At 38.0% G+C, this 27,637-nt stretch overlaps 1 protein-coding gene across 1 annotated transcript in view; it reads right to left on the minus strand.

Annotated features, from left to right (window-relative positions):
• The window catches only part of MTPN (myotrophin), a 58,728-nt gene extending 33,048 nt beyond the window's left edge, over positions 1–25,680 (minus strand). The window contains exon 1 of the mRNA XM_030308509.2: positions 25,342–25,680. Coding sequence (XP_030164369.1) covers positions 25,342–25,413 — 72 coding nt within the window. The 5' untranslated portion in view covers positions 25,414–25,680. The remainder of the gene's footprint in view (positions 1–25,341) is intronic.
• Positions 25,681–27,637: the final 1,957 nt, after the last annotated feature.

Below are 27,637 nucleotides of genomic sequence, written 5' to 3' on the forward strand. Positions count from 1 at the left end.
CTGCCAAGTTCTTTCTAGATTCTTATTAAAAGGAATTTGTTAGTTCTGATCCCCACCCTCCATCTAGCTGTACCTCACGTATCTTCATCATGTGACCTAAGACATTTATTAGAAAAAGAGAAAAGACTGAGGAATGAGCCCCACCAGTATTCAGGAAACTTCCTTCAGTTAGCTACATAAAGAAAGAGCTCATTTAGATACCACCGCCATTCAGTCTTGAATCTCATTCATTACACTCTTATCCAACCACCCTTTACCATCATTCATCCAAGCATAACATTAAAACATAAAAATTTCAATGAAATGTTTGAGATTTCCTTTATCTAATGGTCTAGGAACTACAAAAAAAAAAAAAAAAAGGGGAAGTTAGCATAGCAGGATTTATTTCTAATTGATCCCTTCATAAGTGTTACAAACAACCCCATGACCACCACAAATACACTTAAAAAGTAATACGGTCATTAAATAAAATTTGGAAAAATAAAAGATCTTTCTCCTAGTAGTGAGTCTTGCCATCTAATATACAACCATTATTACTAACTTGCTGTACTTTGGTTTACATTTTTTCCTGTGAAAGTAGTTACTTAAAAAAGTTATAATCACACTACTTATTATACATCATATGAAATACCTTGCTATCTTTCTTGAAAGCTACATAATATTCTGTCAAGCAGATGTGCCCCAGTTTACCTAAATATTTTCCTAATTCTGGACATGTAGATTAATACCAAATACCCTATACCACTGAAGTTCTTATTTTATAGAACGTAACAATATCACATTCCATCAATTCAAAAGCACACATTTTCCTGTATTTTAACATCTCTGAAATTGGGTCACAAAATGCAGGGCGGGGGTGGTGGTGGAGGAAAGCCTTACCACTGTGCCTTGGTGAAAAGGGGGAAGGGTAACTTCCAGGTTGATTATGTGCTTTAGAAAAACAAGAACAGTCACTGCCTATGCCTGGCTTTACGACAGAAACTAAAATATGACTGGGTCAAAATACCAGAATGTGTTGTAGTACAGAATTATACTATGCTGAAGCTGGAGAACATAAAATGGTGAAATTCCAAGAAAATCAGACCTGCTCACATTAAATTAAACCAGAATATTTCATATTTTCTTTCCTTGGCATGGTTACCCCACTCTGGTAACTCATGGTTACCACAATGTAATGAAAATAGTAAAAAATTAAAACCAACAGGAACACATTAAACCCCAATGCTAATCCTAAATGTCTGGAAGTTCTCACTTCATCCAAGTTGTGTCCACAAACTCGAAAAGGAAAGCAGACTGACCTCCAGTACAAGTAATAGATTGTCAGGGACACACTCCTGATGTGCCTGCCTCAACTTTTGTGAAAACAGAGACAGACAACTCAAAAAAGCTCAGAAAACCAACTGTACTGGCCAACTACATGAACTACACAGTGTTACTGAAGCATGCCCTTGTGACTGACTTACATGTTGCCCTACTATAGTGCCACTGCGGCAAAGAGATTACCTTTTCCATCACCATTCTATCCTTCCTCTTTATCAACAAATCCTGACTTTATTAAGTTGGCAATGTGCTCAGCTACCACACATTTCCCAGCAACTCAGTACCTAGGAGGAGCCGATAGGTGAGAACACAAGTTGAATGGTGCCTCAAAGACTTACTGGAAGATCTACTTCTCTTATTCCTGTTTGAATGAGAGAATGGTGGCTGAAATTCCAGCAGCGATTCTGACCATGAGGTGATCCTGAAGACAGAAGTGACTAAGAACGGAGGAGCTCAAGTACCTCATGTGAAAAGGAGCTTGAGTACCTCATGACCATGAAGCCACTGCACCAGGCGTGGACTGCCTGCTTCTCGATTTCTTTTACAAGAGAGAAAAAAAAGTCACTCTCTTGTTCAATCATTTATTCCCTCTGGGAAAAGGCTTATTAAAAGTTTCTTCTCCCCCACTGTCTCCTCTTAGTGGCAGAATCCACTTCCATTGGAGGAAAACAAAAGTGATCCACTATTTCTCTACCCACGAAGGATCAACCACTTTATGTGGAGACAGAGTCACAGAGAGACCGAAGGCACATTCCTGCCTCAAGTTAGAATTTTTTAAGTAGTGTTTTAGAACGAGGCAACAGAGAATATAAAATATATCACATCAGGCCAACAGAGCCACCAGAAACTAGAATTCTTCTAGTGTAAGACAGGTGATATGTCTGGTCAGGAGCAATCCTCACGTCCTGTGTGTCTGCACACCCTCAGTCTGGACAGCTTTCTTCCCCTTTCAAGGATAAGTAACAGAAGAAAAACAATATGGGGCGTGTGTGTATGAAAACTACAAGAAAACTACAGCAAAAGAAAAATCATACTGAAGACTCAAGAAACTTAATTTTAGAAAGCACTCAGAGTGATCAAGATGGAATCCAAAAGACATTGTTTCTATGAAAAAAGTATCTTAAGAAGAAAACAAGCAAACATGCAAAGTGAACAAAATGAGATCCAGGATGATGGAAACAGGAAGCTGGCTGAGAAAGTGAAATCTGGCAGGAGAATTAAAACTGCAATTGAAAGATTAAAATCTGCACTTACATCAGGAGAGCTGGGCAGCCCTACCAACTCTAAATTAAGAAAACGTAATTAAAGAATTGACAATAAGCTTAAGAAATTCTCCCAGAATACTGAGGTGATAAATGAAAATGCTTAAAATGATATGAAGACAGTAAAGTAAAAATCTATAAATGATACAAAGTCAGAACAAAGGGAAACAGTTATAAAAGTAAACTTTTTTGGGCTCAAACAAACAAACAAAAAACCTGAGCCCGCAGATCTGCAGATCATAAAAGCTCACTGTTATTATGGACAAAATTCAATAGAACACCCCCGCCACTCCACTCCCCTACAGTTTTGCAATTTCTGTTTTACAAGGACAGAAACAAATAAAATAAAATAAAATAAAATAAAATAATACATTAACTCTAAAGAAAATTAAATTAGTCTGGTCTCTCTCTACAACACTGGATTCCAGAGGACAAGAGAAAGAAGCTATGTATAGTAATGATATCCAGAGAGGACTTGGGGATCAGGTATAACCCTCTGAGGAGAGTTACTGACAGCAACACTAATGGGGGATGTATGAGGTGTCCTTTAGACATGTTGAAGGTAGGCAGAAGGTTGAGAATCTCTGATCTGCAGTTGAGAGAGAATAAATTATGACTCATGCATTCCACACCAAGCAAATCAACACTCATGTGAAGGCAAAGGCAGCCTTGGGTACCAGCAAATCAGAAAACACACCACTGCGGTTCCCAGGAGGGGAGAAGGAGGAGGTAAGCGGCACCTTAAGACGTCTAGTGCAGTGAAGTCTCGGGCACTTCACTCTCAGCATCCCAAAGGGTTTTTGTTTATCATGGTTATATCTATGGTTATTTATCAAGTTAGAAATTAAAGTAAAAAACTTAAAATATTTATTCATTCATTTAGAAATAACAAAAAGCAGCACATTGCATGTTAAGGTAAATGAGATTTTTAAAAATAAAAAATAACTATATTCCTCCTCTCCTTCTCCCCCCAAAAAGTGAAGGGTGTATTACTGTATTACTTTTTTTGGGGGGGCGGGGAATCTTTTTAATGTTTGTTTTAATAGAGGGCAGCTGCCTTCTCATATCTGCTTCCACATTCAATTTGTTTTGACATATTGTTTTGGCCAAAATATATGATGAAAATTTGGCCTCTCACAGATATGTAGTTGAACAAGTAAAAAATTTAACATGCTTTTAACAACCTTTTCAGTTAATTACGGCTTTTCTCTAACACTACACCAAAACTCAACAAGTGGTAGTTTGTTAATTATTTACATTGTGGAAATCTGACACTGTATCAATGAATTTCATACTCTTACATTAAAACCATCAATTTACAATTTGAATGGATCTTTTATATATGCATGATTTTGTAATGTCATGCATTGGTCATTTAGAAAATATTGGTTTACTGGGTGATGTAAATCTTCCAAATGTTGACACATTTCTTTCTTCAATATCAAAACAATCATATTCATTGATGACACTTCCAATCTCCTTAGTAAACTAAGTATTGGAAAGCTGTCAGGCTCTAGCTGGCAGATATAAATGTTCCAAAATTTGAATTTTCTTTTAAAGCTTGAATTTTACCACTGGCTATAAAAACTACTAGCTGTTTTCCTTGAATTGACAGGCTCACTAACTTCATTTTCAAGAAAATATTTGCCCAGACACCTGGGTGGCTCAGTCGGTTAAGCATCTGACTTCGGCTCAGGTCATGGTCTCGCGGTTCGTGAGTTCGAGTCTCGTGTCAGGCTCTGTGCTGACAGCTCAGAGCCTGGAGCCTGCTTCGGATTCTGTGTCTCGCTCTCTCTCTGCCCCTCCCCTGCTCACGCTCTGTCTCCTTCGGACTCAAAAATAAATAAAACATCGAAAAAAAATTTAAAAAAAGAAAATATCTGCCAAATACCCAAGGTCTGAATAACCAAATTAATAACTTGCAAGGTTTTGCTCCACAAAAAAGGCAACTAGGTCAGGTTATCTTTAAAGATAAAGAATGAATCTTGGATTTTGTTAAGTAACATTAACAAAAAGAAAGGCAAACAAAAATCCAAATAGAAGCTGCTACCTGAGCACACCTACAAACAAAATATGAGAAAGTGTGAAAAACATAAACGAATGGGCAAAAATATATCAGGCACATACTCTAAAAAATTAATATTAATACGGGCGCCTGTGGTGGCTCAGTCAGTTAAGCGTCCGACTTCAGCTCGGGTCATGATCTCACGGTTTGTGGGTTCGAGCCCCGCGTCTGGCTCTGTGCTGGCAGCTCGGAGCCTGGAGCCTGCTTCCGATTCTGTGTCTCCCTCTCTCTCTCTGCCTCTCCCCCACTTGTGCTCTGTCTCTCTCTCTCTCTCTCAAAAATAAATTTTAAAATGTAAAAAAATTAATATACAACAAAGTTAAATTCAAGACAAAGGAAAGTATATGCAAAAAAGATGTCCATTCAACATTTTAAAAATGTTTGTTAGTCGTGAATCTACCTGAAGAATACCAAGAAAACAAGTGACAAAAATAGCATGGTAGCTCAGTCTTTGGTGGGTGAGGATATGGCAGGCGTGATTAATAATCACTATGATGGAATTAATATATATTGAACTTTGTGCTTTATGGAAACTACACCTTTAACTTCCACTGATTAACAAAACTTGATTATAACAGACCAAAGAAAACCTCAATACATTCCAAAGTTTAAACCATAGAGAACCTATGGTTCTCTAATCCCAATGCAATAAAAACTAAAAATTAATACTAAAAGCTTTAGTACAAACACAAACCAGGACCAAAAAAACCAAAGGAACAAACAAAAATAACATACAACCAAACCAACAGTAAATGTTCTAAATTACCAATGAAGCAAAGAAGAGCTTAATACTGGAATTACTATTTTGAAAATAAAGGTAAAAATATTAAATTATTATATTAAAGGTAAGAATATTACTTATGGATAGACCCAAAACCGTGGAAAACCACAGCTTTTGTGAAATGCTAGTTAAATTAATGTAAAATTACATGGCTTTTAAAAATCTGTCAGTTATTGAGGTGCCTGGGTGGCTCTGTCAGTTAAATACCCAACTCTAGCGCCTGGGTGGCTCAGTCGGTTAAGCGTCCGACTTCGGCTCAGGTCACGATCTCACGGTCCGTGAGTTTGAGCCCTGCATTGGGCTCTGTGCTGACAGCTCAGAGCCTGGAGCATGCTTCGGATTCTGTGTCTCCCACTCTCTCTGACCCTCCCCTGTTCATGCTCTGTCTCTCTCTGTCTCAAAAATCAATAAACATTAAAAAAAAAATTAAAAAAAAAATACCCAACTCTTGATTTCGGCTCAGGTCATGATCTCATGGGTTCCTGAGATGACGTCCTGTGCGTCCGGTTGCATGCTGACAGCACAGAGCCTGCTTGGGATTCTCTGTCTCCCTCGCTCTCTGTCCTTCCCCCACTGGTGTTCTCTCTCTCTCTCTCTCTCTCTCTCTCTCTCTCTCAAATAAATTTTTAAAAAGTCAGTATTTTGCTTCACACTGGACTTTGAAAACATTTATAATTTTACCACGATCTTGCAACAACAAAAATTCTAAGTAATAATTCTGATAACTTTCCATATTGGCTACAAGGTAATGACAATTTTTACAAATTTAAAAATCCATTTAAAAAAATGTACAGAAACCTCATCCAATCCACCTTGTTTCCAAAGAAAATTAATCTCACAACATCTGAATTCAAATTCAAAGGTCTATTTTTCTAGTTTTGTAAAAATCAATAAGAGTTCATTTAACAATTATAAGGAAAAAATCCAGTATTTATATGTATACACACACACACACACACACACACACACACTCCATTATTTCCTTTAGAATAACTATTCACAAACCTACTCAAAATATATCCTTATAAAAAGCATGTGGAACGAACAAAAATTAAGAACAATGTACAACACTTTCAGGACTAACTGCAGAAATCACCAAGCTTATTTTAAAAAATAAGTCTTAATATTTTGAGTCAAAGTCTAGGAGTCCAAGCAGGTGCTGAATTCATCTTTCATTTTAAGCAAACTGGCCAACTAATACCTGGTTTTGGAGGTACTCTAATAATTTGACGGGTTCCTCCTGAATAACAAATTATAAAAGAAACAGTGAGCAATGTTCTATGTCAAAGGTAAAGAGGTCTTATAATGACAAACTATTTTTTAATTATGAAGCTTGAAATGATTATTTACATGATTAAATCAAAGTGGACTGGCATCTCTTTTATTTGATCTCCTTATTTTTTGTATTACACCTGAGAAGCAGTTAAAAGCATTTATGAACACAGAACATCCCTACTGTACTGGGTGACAAGAGTTAAATCCCAAGACAGTGTCCCAGCTTCCCCCACCTCCACCCGATCCAGACCCCTTTTCTGCCAGTCTGCTAATGCCAAGATGAAGGTCAACTGGTTCACTGTCTCTGTTAACACTTTTCTTCCTGTTCAGAATGTGGACACTTCTTTTCCTGCCATTTAGATTCCAAATCTTGCCAGTGACTTTCAGCTCAAGCTGATACTCCTTAATCTGATCCTTGATTTCATCTTCTGGATAGAGAATAGCTACAAGCTCTTTCTATATAAACTCTTAGCATCATATGCACAGCTCTAGATCTTTTCTAAAACCTTCAAGCATTAAAGATATTTTTCATTCACTAGCCATTTATTTGGTCATTTATTCAACAAATATTTATGAGTTCCCACTAAGAGCTAGACATCATTCTACATGGTAGAAACGTACAGAAGTGAACAAAAAAGACAAGTTCATGAGGTCAAGTAATGGCTGTCATTCACATAGCATGAGCTGTGCGGTCACCGTGGTTCTAAAACTTTCTCTTGACGACAGGTTTGTACTAAGTCACACAAAAACTGAAACTCCATTTCTCTATTCCCTCAGTCTTTCAAAAATACTCATCATATAATGGAATGAGTGGTTTATGGAATCCAACAGATCTAGAGACAAATCTTGGTCTGACATTTACTAGCCTGGTTACCCTGGGCACATTACTTAAATTTCTTCAATCTTCATTTACCGGTATTACCCATAAAAACCATGTTTCATGGTATCTTTTTAAAAATCAAACGTTTATGAGAATTAAAAGAAAATGTAGACAAAGTACTCAGCAAATAACCTAATATTACATGGTGGCCATTAGAGTATCATTATGTTTATTTGTTGTTTTTTTAAAATATTTATTGAGAGAGAGAAGAGAGCACGTGGATACGCGCATGGGGGAGGGGAAGAGAGTGGGAGAGAGAATCTCAAACAGGCTACACACTGTCAGCGCAGAGCCCGATGCAGGGCTTGAATTCACGAACCATGAGATCATGACCTGAGCCAAAATCAAGAGTCGGACGCTTAACCAACTGAGCCACCCAGGCACCGCTCTTATGTTTACTTGTAACACAGGGCAAGTATTAGTGCTTTATCTATATTCTAGGGATATTGTTATTCTAATCACTTACGTGGTCCAGAGAGTAAATTTCTTCTGGTGGGCTGTTAATACTACTTCACTTTAAGTATAGCTTTTGGAAGTTTAAGGCAAATAAGGGACAACAGGTTAGGTACAATGGTGAATAAAAAAATTTCAACGGGCTTTGTGATAGGAAGTGCTCAACTCTAACATCCACGGTTGAAACAGAGGAGTACAATTTACTTGGTGTAGTTTACTTAGTATTTCTATTTTTGTGCATGTCTCAATATTGCTCTCACTAGATTCTTCCAGATTTTTTAAAAGTTTGCCTTATCTAGTCTCCTAAATGGTTTTAATATGCAACAAAAACACATTTACAAATATGTATATACTGTTGAAAAGTTTCAGATGTCTTGTCTGTAATAGCAAACCTTTTATATGCTTTTCAGAAGTATGGTTTGGTGGAGATATTTACTAGATCCAGACCTTCTTTCAGGCCTCTACTACACGTTAGGTTCATTTGAATAATAAATATTCAGATTGAGATAACATTCTTCATAATATTTCCAAATGGAATGGTCATCTGACTCCTGCAGAGAACTTTTTTTAGGACTTTTTTCAGGGGAAAAGAAGCAAGTAATTTGCTTCCTTTGATCTCCAAGATACCTACATGTTGCTGCAACTGAGTTCTAAGGCATGCACATACTGTTCTGTCACAAGAAACCAGTGTCCTCAAAAACTACTTAACAGAGACTAGACTAAATTAGCATATGTGTGACCATTTTGTAGCACAGCATGTAAGTTAATACTGGACACCTAACTGATAGAAGAATGCATAAAACTATTAAATTTAACAAATTCCATAATGTTGAGTCAATGTTCCCAGTAATCCAGTTACAGCTAAGTATTTATTATGTTTCCTCACTTGGAGTTCAGAGTTTCCTTAAGACTATGGTATTTAGTATTTTTGTAATGACAGAGCCTTTAAGAAATTGGATGAATGCTATGGCCCCTCCTCCCACAATTATCCCTCTGTCCTCTCTCCCCTGCTCTTTGAGGTTAAAAGTCCTTGCCTTAGGATATAACTTTGCCAATAACATAACATAACATAACATAACATAACATAACATAACATAACATAAAAATCATGTATTACTGCACTGGTGACATTAACGGATAAAAAGAACCAGAGTTATAAATTACAACATAGCAATGGCTTCACATGTATAATTTACCACTGAGAGGCAAAGCAAATAAAAAAAGGTGATTATATAAGTAGATGGCACAACAGAAAAGTAGGTCTGAGAAATATATAATCAACTTGCTCTTACTTCTACATATTTTCTTTAAAGTTAACAGAAGAGATCTGCCACACCAAATGCATCAAACTTTCAATATTATAAACACGAACTCATTTCAAAGTAATGAACAGTAATGATACTCATAATAATCATTTATTTAATGGGCACCTACCTATTTAGTAAATATGTAATAATGCATCCACTGAAAACATTTTAAATTTGTTTTGAATAGCTTCTTATTACTAGTTAGTTAAAACCATTACTCAGATGATCCTGACCAAAGTGGTCACCTAAAAGCTACCAGGATCAGTCACCCCAGACATGTTACCTACTGAGGGTTATTTTCACTGACAAAATCACTACAAATAGTAGTAATGTTAAGAAACTTCAATGGTCATAATGCCTGATAATTTGGCACAAATTTTTTTTTTTAACAAAGAACCTGCTCATGGTAAAAAAACAAACAAAACACATATAATTTGTTTAACAATGAGAACTACAAAATAAAACAAAGCCCTGCGTTTTTATTTTGTTTTTGTTTTTTTTTTGTTTAAGTAAGTTTATTTATTCTGAGAGAGAGTGCATTTGGGGGAGGGGCAGAGAGACGGGAAGAGAGAATCCCAAGCAGGATTCTCACTGTCATGCGGGGCTTGATCCCATGAATGGTGAGATCATGACCTGAGCCAAAATCAGGAGTCGGACGCTTAACTGACTGAGCTACCCAGGTGACCCAAAGTCCTGTGTTTTTAACATAGTTCATGTAAATAGCTATGTTTTTCTGTCTCTGGGATTCTTAATTTAGGACTATTCAAGGTTCTGGAATTATATGTTCAAATTATACATTCATGTTCATTAAGTTACTCGCCAGTATCACACAAAACTAGTGAAAATCAAATAAAATATGAACCAGAGAAAAATTTAAATGCGAATGTAATGCGTAACTTTTTATTTTTGTAAGTATTTTTAACTAATAAAAGTGTTAAGCATTTACCTTCTTTACTAACAAAAAATGTTTTTAAATGAAGGTCCATGAAAGGTAAGGCCCCAAATTGTATGGTATGTTCCCTTATCTATATATTACAAGAACTTTGTTATTTTTTTTAAAGAGCGAGAAAGAGCGTGAACAGGGGACAGGGGTTGGGGGGTGGGGGGGAGGCAGAGAGAATCTTCAGCAGGCTTAAGCACAATCTATGCTCATTGTGGAGCCTGATGTAGGCCTTGATCCCACAACCCTGGCATCATGACCTGAGTCTGAGTTGGATGCTCAACCAACTGAGCCACCCAGGTGCCCCTACATAGAACTTTTAATGTAAGTTTTTTTTTTTTTTTTTTTTCAAGATGACTATTTCAGTCACTTAGTTTTATATAGTTGATTTACTTAATAAAAGCTCACTTTATTTTTCTTCTTTGGAGGTTTTTTTCTTTAATTTTTTGTTTTTAACATTTATTTATTTTTGAGAGTGAGTGAGCGGGAGAGGGGCAGAGAAAGCGGGAGACAGAGACTATGAAGTAGGCTCCAGGCGGAGGTGTCAGCACAGAGCCCGAAGTGGAGCTCGAACTCACGAACCATGAGATCATGACCTGAGCTGAAGTCGGACACTTAACCGACTGAGCCACCCAATTACCCCTCTTCTTTGGCAGGTTTTAAAGCCATTAGTCACACTTAGAAATTTTCCTATGTAAACAGTGAAGTATTAAAATTTTTACTGGTGGTATAAAATTGAAATTTTTACAAAATGCATGTATTTATATTTAGAAAGACTACCAAAATTTTAAAAATCCACTCAAAACATTATTACTAGTATCTCAATTTGGAAAAATTAATATGATCAAAAATTAGCCTCATTTTCAAGAAAACTAATTCATGGCTCCACAGCTGGAATTTATTCCTAAAATCTTAGGTAGCCAGGGAAATATCTTCTGTCAGGATCCAATGATTTACATTCCTAAAGTCTGTATCTGTAAATAAACCCATGATAAGAAAGGAGTGGGAGAAGGGAAGGAAAGGAGGGAGCAAGGGAGAAAGAAGGGGAAGAGTAATTCAATTCCTACAATTTTAAACGCAATCTCTACAGAAATCTATTGAGTGGGAAGGGGAGGGTGAACATATTTTCTTAAGATTTGTTTTTCTGTCACCATCGTACAGGAGTGACAACTTGAATTCATGTTATAGGTTTTATTCCTGACACAAACGCTTGTTTCACTGTTTTCCAGTACCATCAAAAATAACATAAAGGGGGGCACCTGGGTGGGTCAGTGGGTTAAGCATTTGACTTCGGCTCAGGTCATGATCTCATGGTTTGTGAGTTCGAGCCCTGCGTTGGGCTCTGTGCTGACAGTTCAGGGCCCGGAGCCTTCTTTGGATTCTGTCTCCCTCTCTGTCGCTCCCCTCCTCACGCTCTGTGTCTCTGTCTCTCAAAAGATGAATGAACGTTAAAAAAAAAAAAAAAAAAACTTAAAAAAAAATAAAGGAAAGATGATGTAACCCCTTAAAATTAATGTTATAATTTTTCCCATGAGCATACAGACTTAAAAAAACAAAAACAAAAAAAACTTCATAATCATTTTATCCTCATTTGTGTTTACTGATTTTGAATAAAAGATGGGGACCCTGTATGTCCAATTTTGGTGTTTTCAGTTGTGAAAACTTGTATTTTTATTTATCGGTTCAAACTTGTATGTTCTTCCCTATCTTTTGCTGGTTCCATCTCAATGCTTTACCTACTGTAATAATCTTCAATTTTCCCCCTATCTATTTCATTTGTAGCTCTGAAAACTTTCAATGCAAATGATGGGAAAAGAGTACTCTCCTGGATGGGTCAGATCAAATCCTGTCCTTCTACTTACGAGCTGTAGGATTTCAGGCAAGTTGCTTAATTTTCATTTCTCTAACTATAAAATGGAGATTAAGCCTACCTGGGTAGGTGTGAGATTAAATTATATGCGTATCTATATTAATTTATTATACAGGACCATACTTTGCACAGGGTAAGTACTCAAAGAGAAGGCATTCTGTTCTCATTCTTCCATTTCAAAAAAAAATTTTTTAATGTTTATTTTTGAGAGGGAGAGACAGACAGACAGAGAGAGAGAGAGAGAGAGACAGAGTGTGAGTGGGGAAGAGGCAGAAAGAGGGAGACACAGAATCCGAAGCAGGCTCCAGGCTCTGAACTGTCAGCACAGAGCCTGACGTGGGGCTTAAATTCACAAACAACAAGATCATGACCTGAGCTGAAGTTGGATGCTTAACCGACTGAACCACCCGGGTGCCCCATTATCGTCCGTTTTGAATTTGATGTTCTATAGCACTGATTCTCCTCTCTACTGCAATCAAATATGGCTACTTCTTGGCTCTTAAAGCAGTCTACTATTTTTATATAGTTGTAGAATTTAAACACATTTGTATAGTTGCTTTCTAAGTTTTATTTGTATGCCATGTTTTAAATAGGAAAATAATTTATTCAGAACCTATACAACTACCTTATTTGTTGTTTATCCTGTACAGCCTTTTAAATGAACCTACTGAAGAAAATGGATCCTCAGAAATATTCACTGTTGTTAAGTTCTATGCTTACTAAGCACTATAAGTGCTTAATGGTATCTGCTGAATGAATTATGTATGAACCAGTGAAAACAGTACTAACTAGCCTTCTCTTTCTCTTCCAGAGTTTGAAAATCAAGTGAGCTTGTGGGACTGGCATTAGGACTGGAGAGAGAATAATTCTGGAACACTCTGGTGAAAATGACCTTTGATAACCGAAAAGATTATAGATCGTAGAATTCCCTTTCAGTTTAATGATTTAAATCAGTTCTTATCTGTATGTATACAAGCAATGATTCTTATTTTTCAGAATAATTCTAGGCCTCTTGCCTAAGCTTCAAATTTACTATTAAGACTCTGCTTTTTCTTTTAGAGAATTTCATTGAACTTTCTTTCTCATCCCCTTATCTACATGTGGCTTTTCCAAGTCTTGTTCTTCCTTCAATATCTTTACAGCAGAAAGATTTCTGAATCATATTTTCGGAAATGTTGAGCCCCAAAATAAGTGTTATGTTTGATCACACATGTTAATTACTTTAGATCTCAAAATCTTGAGGAGAAAGAAATAAAATTTAGTTTATTAGACAAGCCAGTTTTTGTAACTTCAGTGTTATACAGGGATGAGCAAACTCTGACCCATGGGTCAAATCCGGCCTGCTGCCTGGTTTTGTAAATAAAGTGTGACTGGAACAGAGACACGCTTATCTGCTTACATATCATCCATGGCTGCTTTTGCATAACTGCAGAGATAAATACTGATGATAGAGACTGTAGAGCTCACAAAACCTAAGACAGCCTTGGCCTAAGACTCCTCTTAGGAATGATCTACATAAAAGCAACTCAAATAGCAGACACGCGCTATGCAGTTATAATCTGTTAGGTAATGCTATGCTGAATCTTACATTCAGTATCTCTTTTAAAAATGAGATAAAACATCTGAATTGGTTATTACTAGAATCCCTACTTGCAGATGAGAAAGCTGAGGCTCATGGAATTAATCAACTTGGTCAAAGTTAGTACGTGGTAGGGTTGGCACTCAAACCCAGGTGTGCTGGAATGCAAAGTGAAAGTATAACTACTCTTCTAAAGAGAGCTTTAAAGTAAATAATAAAGGTGTTTTCCAAGGAATTGGTCTGCAGCTGGAAAGCTTTCAATTTTATTGGTTTGATGGTCCACGTGCTTTCATACTGTTTTAAGCAATGTGGCATTAAGTATAGATTTTAATATTTGTTCATTATTACCAGTGAAAAAGCAATGATGCTGCTTATTCTTCACAAAAAAACAAGCATAAAACTACCTTCACTTTTACTCAGACTGTATGGTTTTAAAAATTCATCACTGAAATTCTAAAGTGATGGCCATGAGAGGTTACAAGCGGAAGGTGGTGTTATATCTAGGCAACTATCGTCACTATCATTGTATTCCACAACTATTGTAATAGTATGAAAAAGTTGGGCGGAACTTATTGAGTTTAAAACAAAGACTTTGAAAACAGCCATTTTCAAGAGAGGAAATGAAGGAACATCATTTATACGAAAAACAACTGTCACAAAGAGGAATATGGTAAAACAACTTTGGAAACAACAAAGCAAGGGTTAGTTCCTAGAATACCAATTCAACCCAAACTTAACTATATGGCAGAAAAGAGACAATGTGATAAATACTGGAAACACAAGATGATTTTTTGTCTTCAAAAAGTTCACGGCATAATAATGGAGAATAGGCAGGTAAAAATTCATACGGGGCTCTTAATTACAAGCAGTGGAAAGCAATTCATAATGATGAACAGAAATGGAATGCATTAAACAAATAATAAAAGTATCTCTCAGAATTATTGTGAAGGTTGAAGAACCAAGCTGAGTAAACGTACAGCAATGAAAGAGGCTTAAAAACAAGAAATAAAACCAAAATGTTCAGAGAATCATCTGGGCACAGAAGAGAGGCCACAATGGACACAACACTACTTCTCTTTTTGAAACTGCAGGTTTTACTGCTGCCACTGCATCCGTTACAGTGCCCGAGTCTTTGTATCAGCTCCAGGTAAAAGCATCCAATTAGGGTTATGGATTATGGGCCCATTTCTTAAGTGCAGGCAGGAAGAAGCAAGTCATTTGTCCTTTTTGGCTTTTACTGTGGTAGGAGCCAAGCCTTGCATTTCACCAAGACTCCTACTATATAAGAAGAAAGGGCCTTCAAATTCTGGGAGCCTCCACCCCTAAAAAGACAAAAGCCCCACTACAAACACTGCACCTTAAATCAAGATCTACACAATATTGGGGCGCCTGGGTGCCTCAGTCGGTTGAGCGTCCGACTTCGGCTCAGGTCATGATCTCACAGTTCGTGAGTTCGAGCCCCACGGCGGGCTCTGTGCTGACAGCTCAGAGCCTGGAGCCTGCTTCGGATTCTGCGTCTCCCTCTCTGTCTGCCCCTTCCCCGCTCATGCTGTCTCTCTCTCTGTCTCTCAAAAAATGAATAAACGTTAAAAAAAATTATAAAAAAAGATCTACACCATATTTTGCGGGGAGGTAATCTTGAGTTCTCAAGTTTGAGAGGCACTATTCAATATCTAAATGGTAACAAGCGATTCACTCCTACACATGCACCTTTTTTTTTTTAAACCAGTAAGACAAAAACTCTTTTGAACATTCAAAACTTAAAGACACGAGCAACAGTTCTACAGAACAAGATCTGAGTTTCTCAACCACTGTTTTTCAAATTCAAGTCTAGGGACTTGTCAGTCAAATCAGGAGCCCATAGCTCTCCGGTGTAAGAAACACTGCACTACAGCATAAACACAGTGAAAAAGTTCTATATTAGATATCTATATTCTATATTAGATTCTATATCTATATTTGATACCACATTGGCATAAATGAGGAATTAACTGCACAGTGAATGCTATGCGGAACAAGAACTTAAAAATAAGCAGAAATTTACTAAGCAGATAGGGTAGGCAAAAAATATTCCATCAGACGTAATAAAGTATAAAGTACTTTATTATAAAATACCATAATATAGTGAAAAAAATCTGTTCTGGTTCCAGAAAACTGCATTAAAATCCTAATACCTGTTAGCAGTATGATCTGGGTCAAGCCCTTTAACATCTAATTTTTCCTCCTCTACAAAATAAGGGAGGTGAACTAGACGGATATTTAAGTAGCTTTGCTTCTAAACATATTTATGGTCACTATCATGAGTAACAACGGCTTAACGTTTATTGGCTAACACTTCACCACATGCCAGGGAAAAAGGTACACAGTTTAAATATATCAAGAGGGTCTTATAAACATCCTCATTTTTTCCCAAGTGAGGAAACTCTGGTTCTGAGCAGTTAACTCATTCACTCAAAGTGATCCAGTTAGTTAAGAGAACCACAGCTAGAGGGTTTAATTCCAAAGCCATTAACATGATAGCTAAATCAACAATGAAATTCCAAATTCCCTAAGGAGAGTGTTTTAGCTTCTAAAACCCCCTTATTTGGATGCCTAAATTTTTCAGAAGGTCAAGAATTTAGACCTAAGTACCAAAATGTTCTTTATTTTATATAGTCAAATAGAAATCTTTCCAAAATATACACGTGTCCGATTTTTTAAATAAGAGAAAAGTGGACCGAATTTAAACTATTCATGAAGCTCACAGTTACATTCATACATATTCATTATTGTATGGGCCTCTAGAACTTTAAGGTAATATGACTCTTGGCCCTTCATTTTCTCGGGTCAGCTCATGTTTTTGTTTCTTCTCTCATTGCTTTCAGTAATCACAGCCCCTCTCCATCTTTGTAATGTTTTGTGGACTAAAAAAAGAAAAAAGAAAAGAGAAAAGAAAGAAAAGAGAAGAAAAAAGAGTAAGAAAAACCAACCGCCCAAGCTTATCAGAACTATTAATAAAGATACAGTTGCAAAAAAATTAATTTCAGTCGTATTTCTTACCGTAAGGTAGCCTTTGTGATAGTACCTATTAACTCTTAATTATCAATTCAGCTGTGATTTGATTGCCTAAACACAATTTCACTGTTACAAATACTTTGATATAGAATATTCCCATGCTGCACTATATCCTCTGATCTTAAGATAGTTCATAATGAATTAAAATCTAAAGCATTATGGTCTTTAGATTACATGATACCAGCATTCTAGGAAAAAAAATGTCTAATGCTTATGGAGACATAAGGGTTAAGTTTGAAGTCATTCAAAAAATGCTCCCATTTTTCCTGAGACAAAAGAAAAGGGAAAAAAATCTTAAAGGAACCTTTCTACAAAAATTCTAAAAAGGATATAAGAGGAAAATGGCTCTACTCCATACTAAATAATGAAGCTACAGTAACTAAAACAATTTAGTATGGAGCGAAATAGAGCAAGAAATCCAAACACATACTGGAATTCTGTTTATGATGAAGACAGTAGTTCAGATTATTAATTCAGGAACAAATTAAAAAATTACACAATAAATGGTACGGAAACAAACTGTCAGAAAAACACACAAACTACATTCCTGTTTTGTGGCTTACTTGAAAATAAATAACAGAAGTATCAACTGCCTAAAATGCCAAAAAAAAAAAAAAAAAAGAAAAAAAGAAAAAAGTTCTAGAAGACCAAATTTATAATCTTATAAAGAAAGAGATCTCTGTAATAGAATATATCCAAGTCACACAAGGGGAAAAAGTGAGATTTACCACATGAAAAGTAAAGACTGTTACAGAAAAACAAAATGGATGAAGTCAAAAGACATACTGGAAAAAATATCTGCAAAACATATGATAAAAAACTAAATTCCTTAATTTATAAAGGGCTCATACAAATCAATAAAAAAAAGACCAACTACCTAACAGAAAACTGAACAAAAGAAATAAACAAGAAATTGGGGGAAAAGAACACAAATGCTAAAGATCTGATGTTGGATTTTCTTATTAAAGAAATGCAATTTGAAGCAACGTATCATTTCTCACCTATTCAAACAGCAAAAACTACAAAGTGTCATGATGGCCAGTGCTGCTGATGTTGTGAGAGAATAATTAGTCTTATGTGCTTACTGATTTGTGGCTAGGTTGATAAAACTTTCTCAGGAGGGTAATACAGATATAGCCTCAAAAGCTGTCAAGGTTTATACATAGGTAATCATGACAGCACTGTTTAATTACAAAAATAGGCCGGAAAAAATGTCTGCATTGAACACTAGTCAAATAAACTATGGTACATCGATGAAACAGAAAACAGAACGCTGTGTCCCACCGGAAAAAAAAAAAAAAAAAAAAAAAAAAAAAAAAAAGGAGAGGATTGGAACCTAAGATGAATTATTAAGGAATTAAAAAAAGCAAAGTGCAGAAGGTATGTATATACAGAATCGTTTTTTAAGTGGGGAAATAGATAAGTAAATTTCCAGTGCTTTTCTGCAATTAGGTGAAACTGTTAAGAATGGTTCACTTTGTTCAAAGAGACCTGGAAAGGGAGCCATAGCTGATGCATTTTTTAATCTGTTCCCGAATTAATTTCACTTTTTAAAGTTAACAGCAATTATCTAGATAGTAGAATTATAGGTCAATTTTTGTCTTTTTTATGCTTTTCTGTCTTGAAAATACCTACTACAACCTATATTTTATTTTCTTTTTCAAGTCTATTTTTTGAGAGAGAGAGAGAGAGAGAGCAAGTAGGGGAGGGGCAGAGAGAGAGAATCCCAAGAAGGCTCCAACCTGTCAACGCTGAGCTCCATATGGGGCTCCAACTCTCAAGCCATGAGATCATGACCTGAGCTGAAATCAACAGTCAGACAGTTAATGGACTGAGCCACCCAGGCACCTGACAAGCCATACTTTAAAGAAACCACCTGGGGAGGAGGAGTGAGCAATGAGAGACTTCGTCTCAATTTATTTTATTCAACACAGAGTTGTCTTTTAAATAATAAGCTTATGTTGTTTTTATAATTAAATTGGCTTTAACTTACTGCGCTTTTAATTGTCTGCACTAGTGTAAGGATCCTGTCTAAAATTTTAGAGCAAAACACTATATACAGCCTATGGACATCTGAGTGAACACGAGCCTCCCAATATAAGAAAGGTCTTCCTTTGCATTAAAACAAAACAAAACAAAACAAACACCAGACTAATAGAAAAAAAAGTATCTACACTAAACGTTCTACACCTTCTGGGGGCACCTATATTTATACAAGCTGATATATTTGCTTTCTGACGGAGTCACCAGCCCTGATGCAGAAAGGGCATACATAACACAGCAACAAATCTTTTCGATGTAAACCTGGCAATTTAAAAAAGGAATGGAGAAAAGAGAAACCACCTAAAATGAATAAATGCAAGACAGACTGAATTAGGACTGTTTTTAAATTGCCGATTTTATTAGGAAAGTGAAAAGTGATCCCAATAAGTCTTGGCAATTTCTCAAGATTAGAATTGATACTTTTCTCAGGTTCAAGAGATCCTATCCTTTCAAAGAGTGCACAATTGTTGCTTTTAAAACCTACCAGGGTGTCAAAGGTAGATGTAATTAGAATGGGGGCCGGAGAAAGAAGGGAAACCACAGAGAAAGGGAAGTTACAGACCTGATGTATAGTATTTCACAGCAAGTGAAAAAGAAGCACATGTAAACAAGAGACTACATGTATGGGACCTGCTGGAGATTATAAGGGACAACTTATCAATACATCTCATAAGCATTCACCTCTATCTAGGACAGCTGGATCCTCAAAATCTACCAAAAAAGTCACCCCTAAGTAGTCTCAATGGATAATTACCACCCTGCTGTGATTATTTTTAACACTTGTATATTCAATAATACAGCATCTCCTGAGTTACCTAGCATTACTGAGAAATGGAGGTCAACGGCATGCTGAAGTATCATAGCAAGGAACTATGAAGTCAGAGTTCAAATCTCAGCTTCACTAGTCAAGAGCTTTATGACCTTGGGCAAGCTATTTAATCTTTGCTTCAGTCTCTTAGTCTCTAAAATGGAGGTTAGCAACATTAACTATGCTCATGGGTTGATGTGATAAGTAAATGAAATTATATGATGTGTAAGTGAAATTATACTTACACTTGGCATCACAGTGCTCAAACATACAAAATTTTAAGAACATACTTTTTGAAAAAATTACAATGTGTTTAATTTATATATATTTTAAAGTTTATTTATTTTGAAAGAGAGAAGGAGGGAGAGAGGGAGAGAGGGAGATAGGGAGAGGGAGAGGGAGAGGGAGAGAGGGAGAGGGAGAGAGAGAGAGAGAGAGAGAGAAAGCGAGCAGGGGAGGGGCACAGACAGAGGGAGAGACAGAATCCCAAGCAAGCATTTCACTGTCAGCACAGACCTCGATGCGGGTCTTGAACTCATGAACTATGAGATCATGACCTGAGCAGGAATCAAGAGTCGGACATTTAATCAACTGAACCACCCAGACGCCCCTGCAGTCTGTTTAATTTAAACCACTGAAAAGAAATCTCAATACTTAACTTTTGTTTCTTAAAGCAAACAGACACAATTTAAGTTTTTCTGTACCGCGCAGGATCATAATTACACATATAAATTGTTAAGACCGTGTGACTATGTGGGGCACCCGGTTGGCTCAGTCGGTGGAGCATCCACCTCTTGGTGGTATCAGAGTGGTGGGTTCAAGTAGCACACTGGGTGTAGAAGAAACTTAAAAAAAAAAATCTTAAAAAAAGCCCCCAAAACTGTGTGACTATAAATACAAGTTTCCATAAGCTATCAAACTATCCATCTCTTTATAGATAGATGTACACTGAGCAAAGATAGCCCCCAGTGAGATTTAAAGTTTATAAGAGATACTGTTTCTATGCTATTTCCAAACTGCTAAGTGTAGCCATTTTTCTATGTCATTATTCATAATCAGAGATAACTTGTGCCTACTTCTTATAAGCCCCTTTCTCTTTCTTGAGGTGCTGATGCTAAGCTACTCTGAGCTAAGACACCAGATAACCATTTCAGGGAAGACTGATACAGTGAGAAAAAAATATGGGCTGTAGAGTCAGACAGCTCTAGGTTTAAATCCCAGTTGTGCTACTCTGTGGCCTTGTTAAAGTTGCTTAACTTCTCTGAGGTTTCAATTTCCTCATCCTTAAAATAGGGATACTATTAGCTATATTGAAATGCTTTGGTAAAAAGCAAATGAAAATTTTGGTAAAGATCTTGCAGAGTATCGTCTAGTACCTGGCAATATAAATCACTCTGTCAATGGTAATCAATAGCAATTATATTGCTAATGAAGTATGTTGAAACTGTAGCTAAGTTAAGACAAAGAATTTCTCAGAACATATGCTTTTAATGTGTGAAATTCCCTGGCACTGTACTGGAGATACAAAGATGAAAAAGAATATAATATCTAAGCTCCAGAGGCTCAGAGCCTAATTAAAGACAGACATGTAAACAAAGTCACAGCAATGTGGTAAGTGAAACAGTAAAAGAAGCAGTGTACCATTTGAAATCAAATGTTTTTCTGGAAGAAGTGATATGTGCACTAGGAGGAGCTCACAAGGTTGGGGGTTAGGGATTGAGGTGAGCAGACCTGCTCAGGGAGGAAGAAAAGAGTGCACAGAAAGATGTACAAGTAAGAAACAGCTGGCAGGGTCTGGGGCAGAGGACCTGTAGACAGTGCTTGCAGAAAGGCAGGCCCCGGCCAGATCAGAGTGTACTTACGGAATAGATGGCTTTGTAAAAAACTAATAATGGGGAATCATAAAAGTATTTTAAGAGCAGTGAAGGAGGTTGGCCGAAAAAGACAACATGCCCAGAATTCACGTGACAGAGAGATCCCCTCCCCTAAGATGTGCAAGTTGACGAGGAAAGAGAGGAACACTATAGTCAAGGAAAATACAGTCCAGGTGGGAAAGACACAGCAATTAATCTAAGGTCGTGATAAGAATGGAGAGTAAAGAATGGACGAGAGACTAAGAAGGTAGTCTTGATAACACGCAGAAATTTGGGAAGATCCCCCAATTTCTCATTTGGGGAAACGGCTGGGTCGTGATGTCATTAGTCGAAATGGAGACAACAAAAATGAAAACAGTTTTGGAGAGGGCAATGTGGGGTCAATCGAATATATCTGAACAGAACTATCCATTAGAAAGTCTGGAGCTCAGGTGAGAGCAGAATGAAGTCCAATGGGAGAAATTAACACACAGGGAAAAATGGCAGACAAGGCAAGGGTAATGTCACCCAGAAGATGTATACAGATTGAAAATGGGGCTACAAGTATCTACTACTGCTGCTCATGATTATCTTACTTTCCGGCTTTCTCGTTTTCCAAATGGACAAACCAAATTTTATGTGAGATGTTACTTACACTTTTCAAACTTCTTTAAAAGTATGACAGTTTTCCCACACAAGTCTGCTGAATACAGATGCTTAAGTTTCCTGAGCACTGTGTCCAATTTCTTCACTATCAGGCCTGGCCTAGCAAAGTGCTTGGGACCTGCAAGGTGCCCACGAAAAACGAATGAACCAAGTATGGTCTTTAGGTCAGTCAAGAAGCCAAACTGTCTCAGACATCGTTTTAATGTTACAGATGAACATTTAATACGGATTAACCTAAAATCTTCTCTATATGCTGCTTTTTCCATTTAGAGATAGACAATTTTCAATGGTCTGGGGACTCTGAACTTAGTTTTCAGAGTTCATGAACTCACCCCAAACCAGTAATTTATGGCTCTCCATATTTAGATTTCTGTATATAAGTCAGAAGCAGGTAGAAAAGTAAAATTACTGATTTTTTTAAATACTAGTTTTAAAGAGGGAGAATACTAAAATGCTTCACCTACAGGTCCATTCGTGTATACTAACTATGCAACATCGTCACAGGAGTAGAGAAGAATATTTTAAAGGTTCTTACTGCTTACAAGGAAAACTAGAGGACTCCAAACAGTGCTTTATGTACTTTCTTTGCAGTTACTTAGATAAATGCACATTACGTAAGTTCAGAGCGTCATAATGAGTAGAGTACCATAAACTGGCAGATGAAAAAGATGAGTCAATGAGTAAGCAGGGAAGACGTCTGCAGAACAGAAGAAACTATGTTATAAGCAGTTAATACTTCCTTTTCTTTGAATGTCTAGTTTTCCTCTCATGCACATCTTTTTTTTTAATGTTTGTTTATTTATTTAGAGAGCGCAAAAGCAAGGCAAAGGCAGAGAGAGAGAGAGAGAGAGAGACAGAGAGAGAGAGAGGATCCCAAGTAGGCTCCATGCTGTCAGTGCAGAGCCTGCTGCAGGGCTCGATCCCACAACCTGTGAGATCAGGACCTGAGCAGATACCAAGAGTCGATGCTTAACCAACCGAGCCACCCAGGCGCCCCTCATGCACATCTCTTTTGATGAGAATAGACAGTTTGGTAGTAACAGGGAAAAAACTCAACACAATGACCTGATTCCAAAACAAACCAACAAAAATCAATCCATCATTATTTTAACGTGAGTGTTTTTGCGTAACTGAGAACTGTGGGTGTAACTCATCTGCCTGAGGCAGACCTTGGGAATGCCCCACTAGAAATCTTGGCGTTATATGCTTTCACAATTACATTTTATACAGGGAGGCTGCATGCAGCAGTTAAAGAGCCTAAGTTTTGGAGCCAGCAGTCCAGTTCTGGCTTCATTTGTTATCTCTGCAACTTTGGACTTCTGTCTTAAGTACTCTGCGTTTCTGTAAAACAGGACTAATAAAAGTATTTCACAAGAATGATATAAAATAATGTATCAGGAAAACACCACATAAATGGTGTTGGTTCTGCAGGTATAAGCTCCCTTACTACTTACCAACTTTGTACATTTCAAGTTAACCAAATAACCTAGCTTCTTCCATAACAGAAAAGCAAGAGCCCACTCAACTTCCTGAGTACTGCGGCGTCCCATCACTGAAAAATGTACCAGGCATTGAAGTGTCTCAGTAATTTCCTTTAAATTTTTTTTTAATGTTTATTTATTTTTGAGACAGAGCATGAATGGGGGAGGGTCAGAGAGAGAGGGAGACACAGAATCTGAAACAGGCTCCAGGCTCTGAGCTGTCAGCACAGAGCCCGACGTGGGGCTCGAACTCACGGACCGCGAGATCATGACCTGAGCCGAAGTCGGACACTAAACGGACTGAGCCACCCAGGCGCCCCAGTAATTTCTTCCTTTAAACTTTGTATTGAAACATCCCGTAAGTTAGGTTTCAGACTACCACTAGCTGAGAGGGCAGTGAGAAGGCGTCCTACAAATCCACTGCAAATAGCTAAACACATGATCTGCAAGCAGAATGTCTAAATTGTAATGGTATTTATTAAACAGAGTAAAGACCAGCAGCAGCTTGCCTTGCACAATCCTGCAAGTTTTAAGAAACTCTGCTTCTGCTTAGTTGCTTCCTAACAGATCTCTGAAGGCAAAGCAGCACATCGGTGGTCATATCCTTTGAAGAACTAAAATCCAGAACCAGTTCTCACACTCTTAGAAGGTGAGTCAGATGCCCCCCACGGCTATGTCCTAAAGTTACACTTTTTAGAAGATGTCCTCCAAGGTTATGTCTTAAGGTTACACTTTGGGGATTCTTTTTTTTTTTTTTTTTTTAACATTACCACTGAATTAAACAAAACAAAAAACACGTAAGTACTCTCCTAATTACAAAAGGCACAGTTCTGGGGTCCAGAGGCAGGTCGGCCTGGAATGTTACCACTCCACCACCATGCAGATTCAATTTTGCATTCTGAGTGTAGGTTTGAGATGAGCTTTCCTCATCATGATCCTACCCCCAAATATACTGTGAATGAACGGCACACTATTTATTACACGGTTAGGCATTTCACTTCAGATGGGATCAAGGATCAACATGGAGTAACTGAAGTCAACGTGCCTGCTGGAAAACTATTCTGTATCTTAAACACCCCCCGGCGCTAATGGACAGCGTTACCACTTGAAGCAAGGATGTATGTGTTGTAGTGTGGGAGACGAAAAAGGCCACACCCAAAGCGAAGGCTTCACAGTGAAGTGATACCAAGTTTCAGAATTGTAACCATTGCTATTTTCGGCACTCTTTTTCACGGTCAATGACTACTTTAAATTCTTAACCGGCTCAAAGTTCAAGAAGACGTTCCTCTGATTCATTCAGCAACCGGCAGGTCCAAGATGGAGAATTACCCCATTCAAAGCAAGATTTAAGTAACTCAGGCATAGAAGAGGGCCAGACTCAAGTGACCAGGGCTCAGAAGGGACCCTAACAGAGGGTGACCACTCCTCCCCTCCCCCCAGGGAGGCAGGCAGACAAGAGCCTGACTGAACCACCGAGCAGTTACCTGGCACGGAACGCGACCGCGTCATCAGGACCCCTTCCCTCAATATAGACGCTCCCGGACTCCCTTCTCTCCTCGGTGCCACCTCCAACCCGGCTGGTTCTCCTCCCCCCCACCCCCCGCCGCCCCCACCCCCGCCAACCCAGCTCCCGTCAGCTTCCTCAGCCCCATCCATCGGCATCCCACCTCCGTGCTCTCGCGTACTCCACTCGTCGCCGCTTACCTTGGCCACATAGTCTTTCACCTCATCCAAGTCTCCGTTTTTCAGGGCCCACATGAACTCCTTGTCGCACATCACTGCAGCGGGGCGGGCCGCTCGGCCGGGCAGAAGACGAGGAGGCGGTGGTAGCAGCAAGCGGATACCGCGGGGCGAGAGGGAGACAGGGCCGCGCGGAGCCGAAGGGAAGAGAAGGCGGGAAAGGCTGCCAGGCGGGCGAGGCAGTTGGCCGCGGCGACCGTTGGGGCGGGAGATAGAAAGTTCTTTTGCGGCCACCGGGCCCAGCAGAGCAGGTTCCGCCTGGCCGAAGAGAAGCAAGAGCGCTTACACTTCCGGTTCACTCCCAGCTAAGATCCTCCCCCAACTTCCTCTTCCTCTTCCCTTCGGCGGAACGCCCCGCTCTCGACCCCGCCCCGACGGCGCGCAGCGGGGCGCTCCATGGGCGCAGGCGCAGTGGCTAGGCAGGCTGGTTGACGGGGTCGGGAGTGGGCGGGACTGAAAGGCCAGCGTAGCGAGGCCGCAGACGGGGAGGGCAGGGAGTGGAGGGGCGGTTGGGGTATTTCAGGTGGAACCAGGACGTTTCTGCACACTACACGTGGGAAGAACTTTTTCTGTAAAACACAACCTTGGAGGGCATCTTGCTCACCTTCTAAAAGTGTGCAGTAGGAATGTTTGATTTGAATTCCTTCCCTTTTCACCCCCCCTCCTTCCCCCTGCCTTCCTGCCACCCTTCCTCTCTTTTTCCTTTCCTCCTTTTCTTGTTCCTTCCCTTTCTTTCTCCACTATCAAGCATCCCTTGGGCTCCTCCTCCATGCCAGATTCTGCTAGGCACGGAGGATATAATAAAAAAAAGATGCAGTAAGTTTATTTCCAGGACTAAGAATTCAGTTTGGTGCCATAGGCCAGAGCACACCCAACTGTCCCGTATAATTTGTGTTTTTTAAATTTTCTGTTTGTTTTCAGTGGATTGAAGCTTCAGGACTATTCTAGTGAAGCCGGTTCTACTCTTCCTAGAGTTTGGGTGTAATACCTTGGGGCACAGAATCCAAGTGAATTGTGCCCCAACACTGATGACCCAGACATGCACACATGAACAAGATTCAATAAAAACTTACTGGGACTATTTATATATATATATATATATATATATATATATATATGTGTGTGTGTATACGTATATATATATTATATACCTTATATATTTATATATATAAATATATATACACATATATGTATACACATATATAAATATATAAGGTATATAATATATATGTATATACATATATATGTATACACATATTTGTATATATATACATTTGTATATAACTATATATATGTGTATACATATATATACATACATATATGTGTGTATATATGTACATATATATGTGTACACATATTTATATATATATACATTTATATATATAACTATACATATATATGTGTAACTATATATATGTGTAACTATATATATAGTTATATATAAATGTATATATATAAATAGTTATAAATGTATATATATATCAAGTCTATTATTTACAACCCACTATATAAAGAAGCCAAACTACTATGCTTACCATATAGTAATACTCAGATTATAGCCTCTGGAAATAGATTGCTTAGTTTTGAATACAGGATCCAACCCTTACTAATTTTGTAAGACAAAAATTATTTGACCCTTCTATGTTCGGTTTTCCACATTTGTTAAATGTGAACAATAGTGTTCAATAAATGTAATTTTTTGGCTATGATTTAGAAATAGCAAATAGAGAGGCACCTGGGTGGCTCAGTCAGTTGAGTGCCCGACTCTTGATTTCAGCTCCAGTCATGATCTCACAGTTTGTGGGATCGAGCCCTGCATCGGGCTTTCTGCTGACAGTGTGGAGCCTGCTTGGGATTCTCTGGTTCCCTCTCTCTCTACCCCTCCCTTGCTTGTGCTCTCTCTCTCTCTCGCTCTCTCTCTCAAAAATAAACAAGCATTAAAAAAAAAAAAGAAATAGCAGAGAGAGGTTTCAAATCAAAATAAAAATCTCCAAATATTTAATAGCTACCCTGATTGATGTTCTGTTAATTTCACTTTCTGACAATTAGAAACACAGATCCATCTACCTAATGGTGATACATTTCTGTATCAAATAACTCTCAAGGAGTGATTAGTAAGGCAAATCCTGGAGTCTCTATGTCTTCTTGATCTCCTACTCCCACCTGTGTGATCTTTGAGTTACATCTTGCTGACAGCTCTTGATTTATATCTCTAGCTCAGATTTCTACTATGATCCATTCTTATATTTAACTTCTTAGC

Source organism: Lynx canadensis, chromosome A2 (genome assembly GCF_007474595.2).
Source record: "Lynx canadensis isolate LIC74 chromosome A2, mLynCan4.pri.v2, whole genome shotgun sequence".
Taxonomy (NCBI): Eukaryota; Metazoa; Chordata; class Mammalia; order Carnivora; family Felidae; genus Lynx; species Lynx canadensis.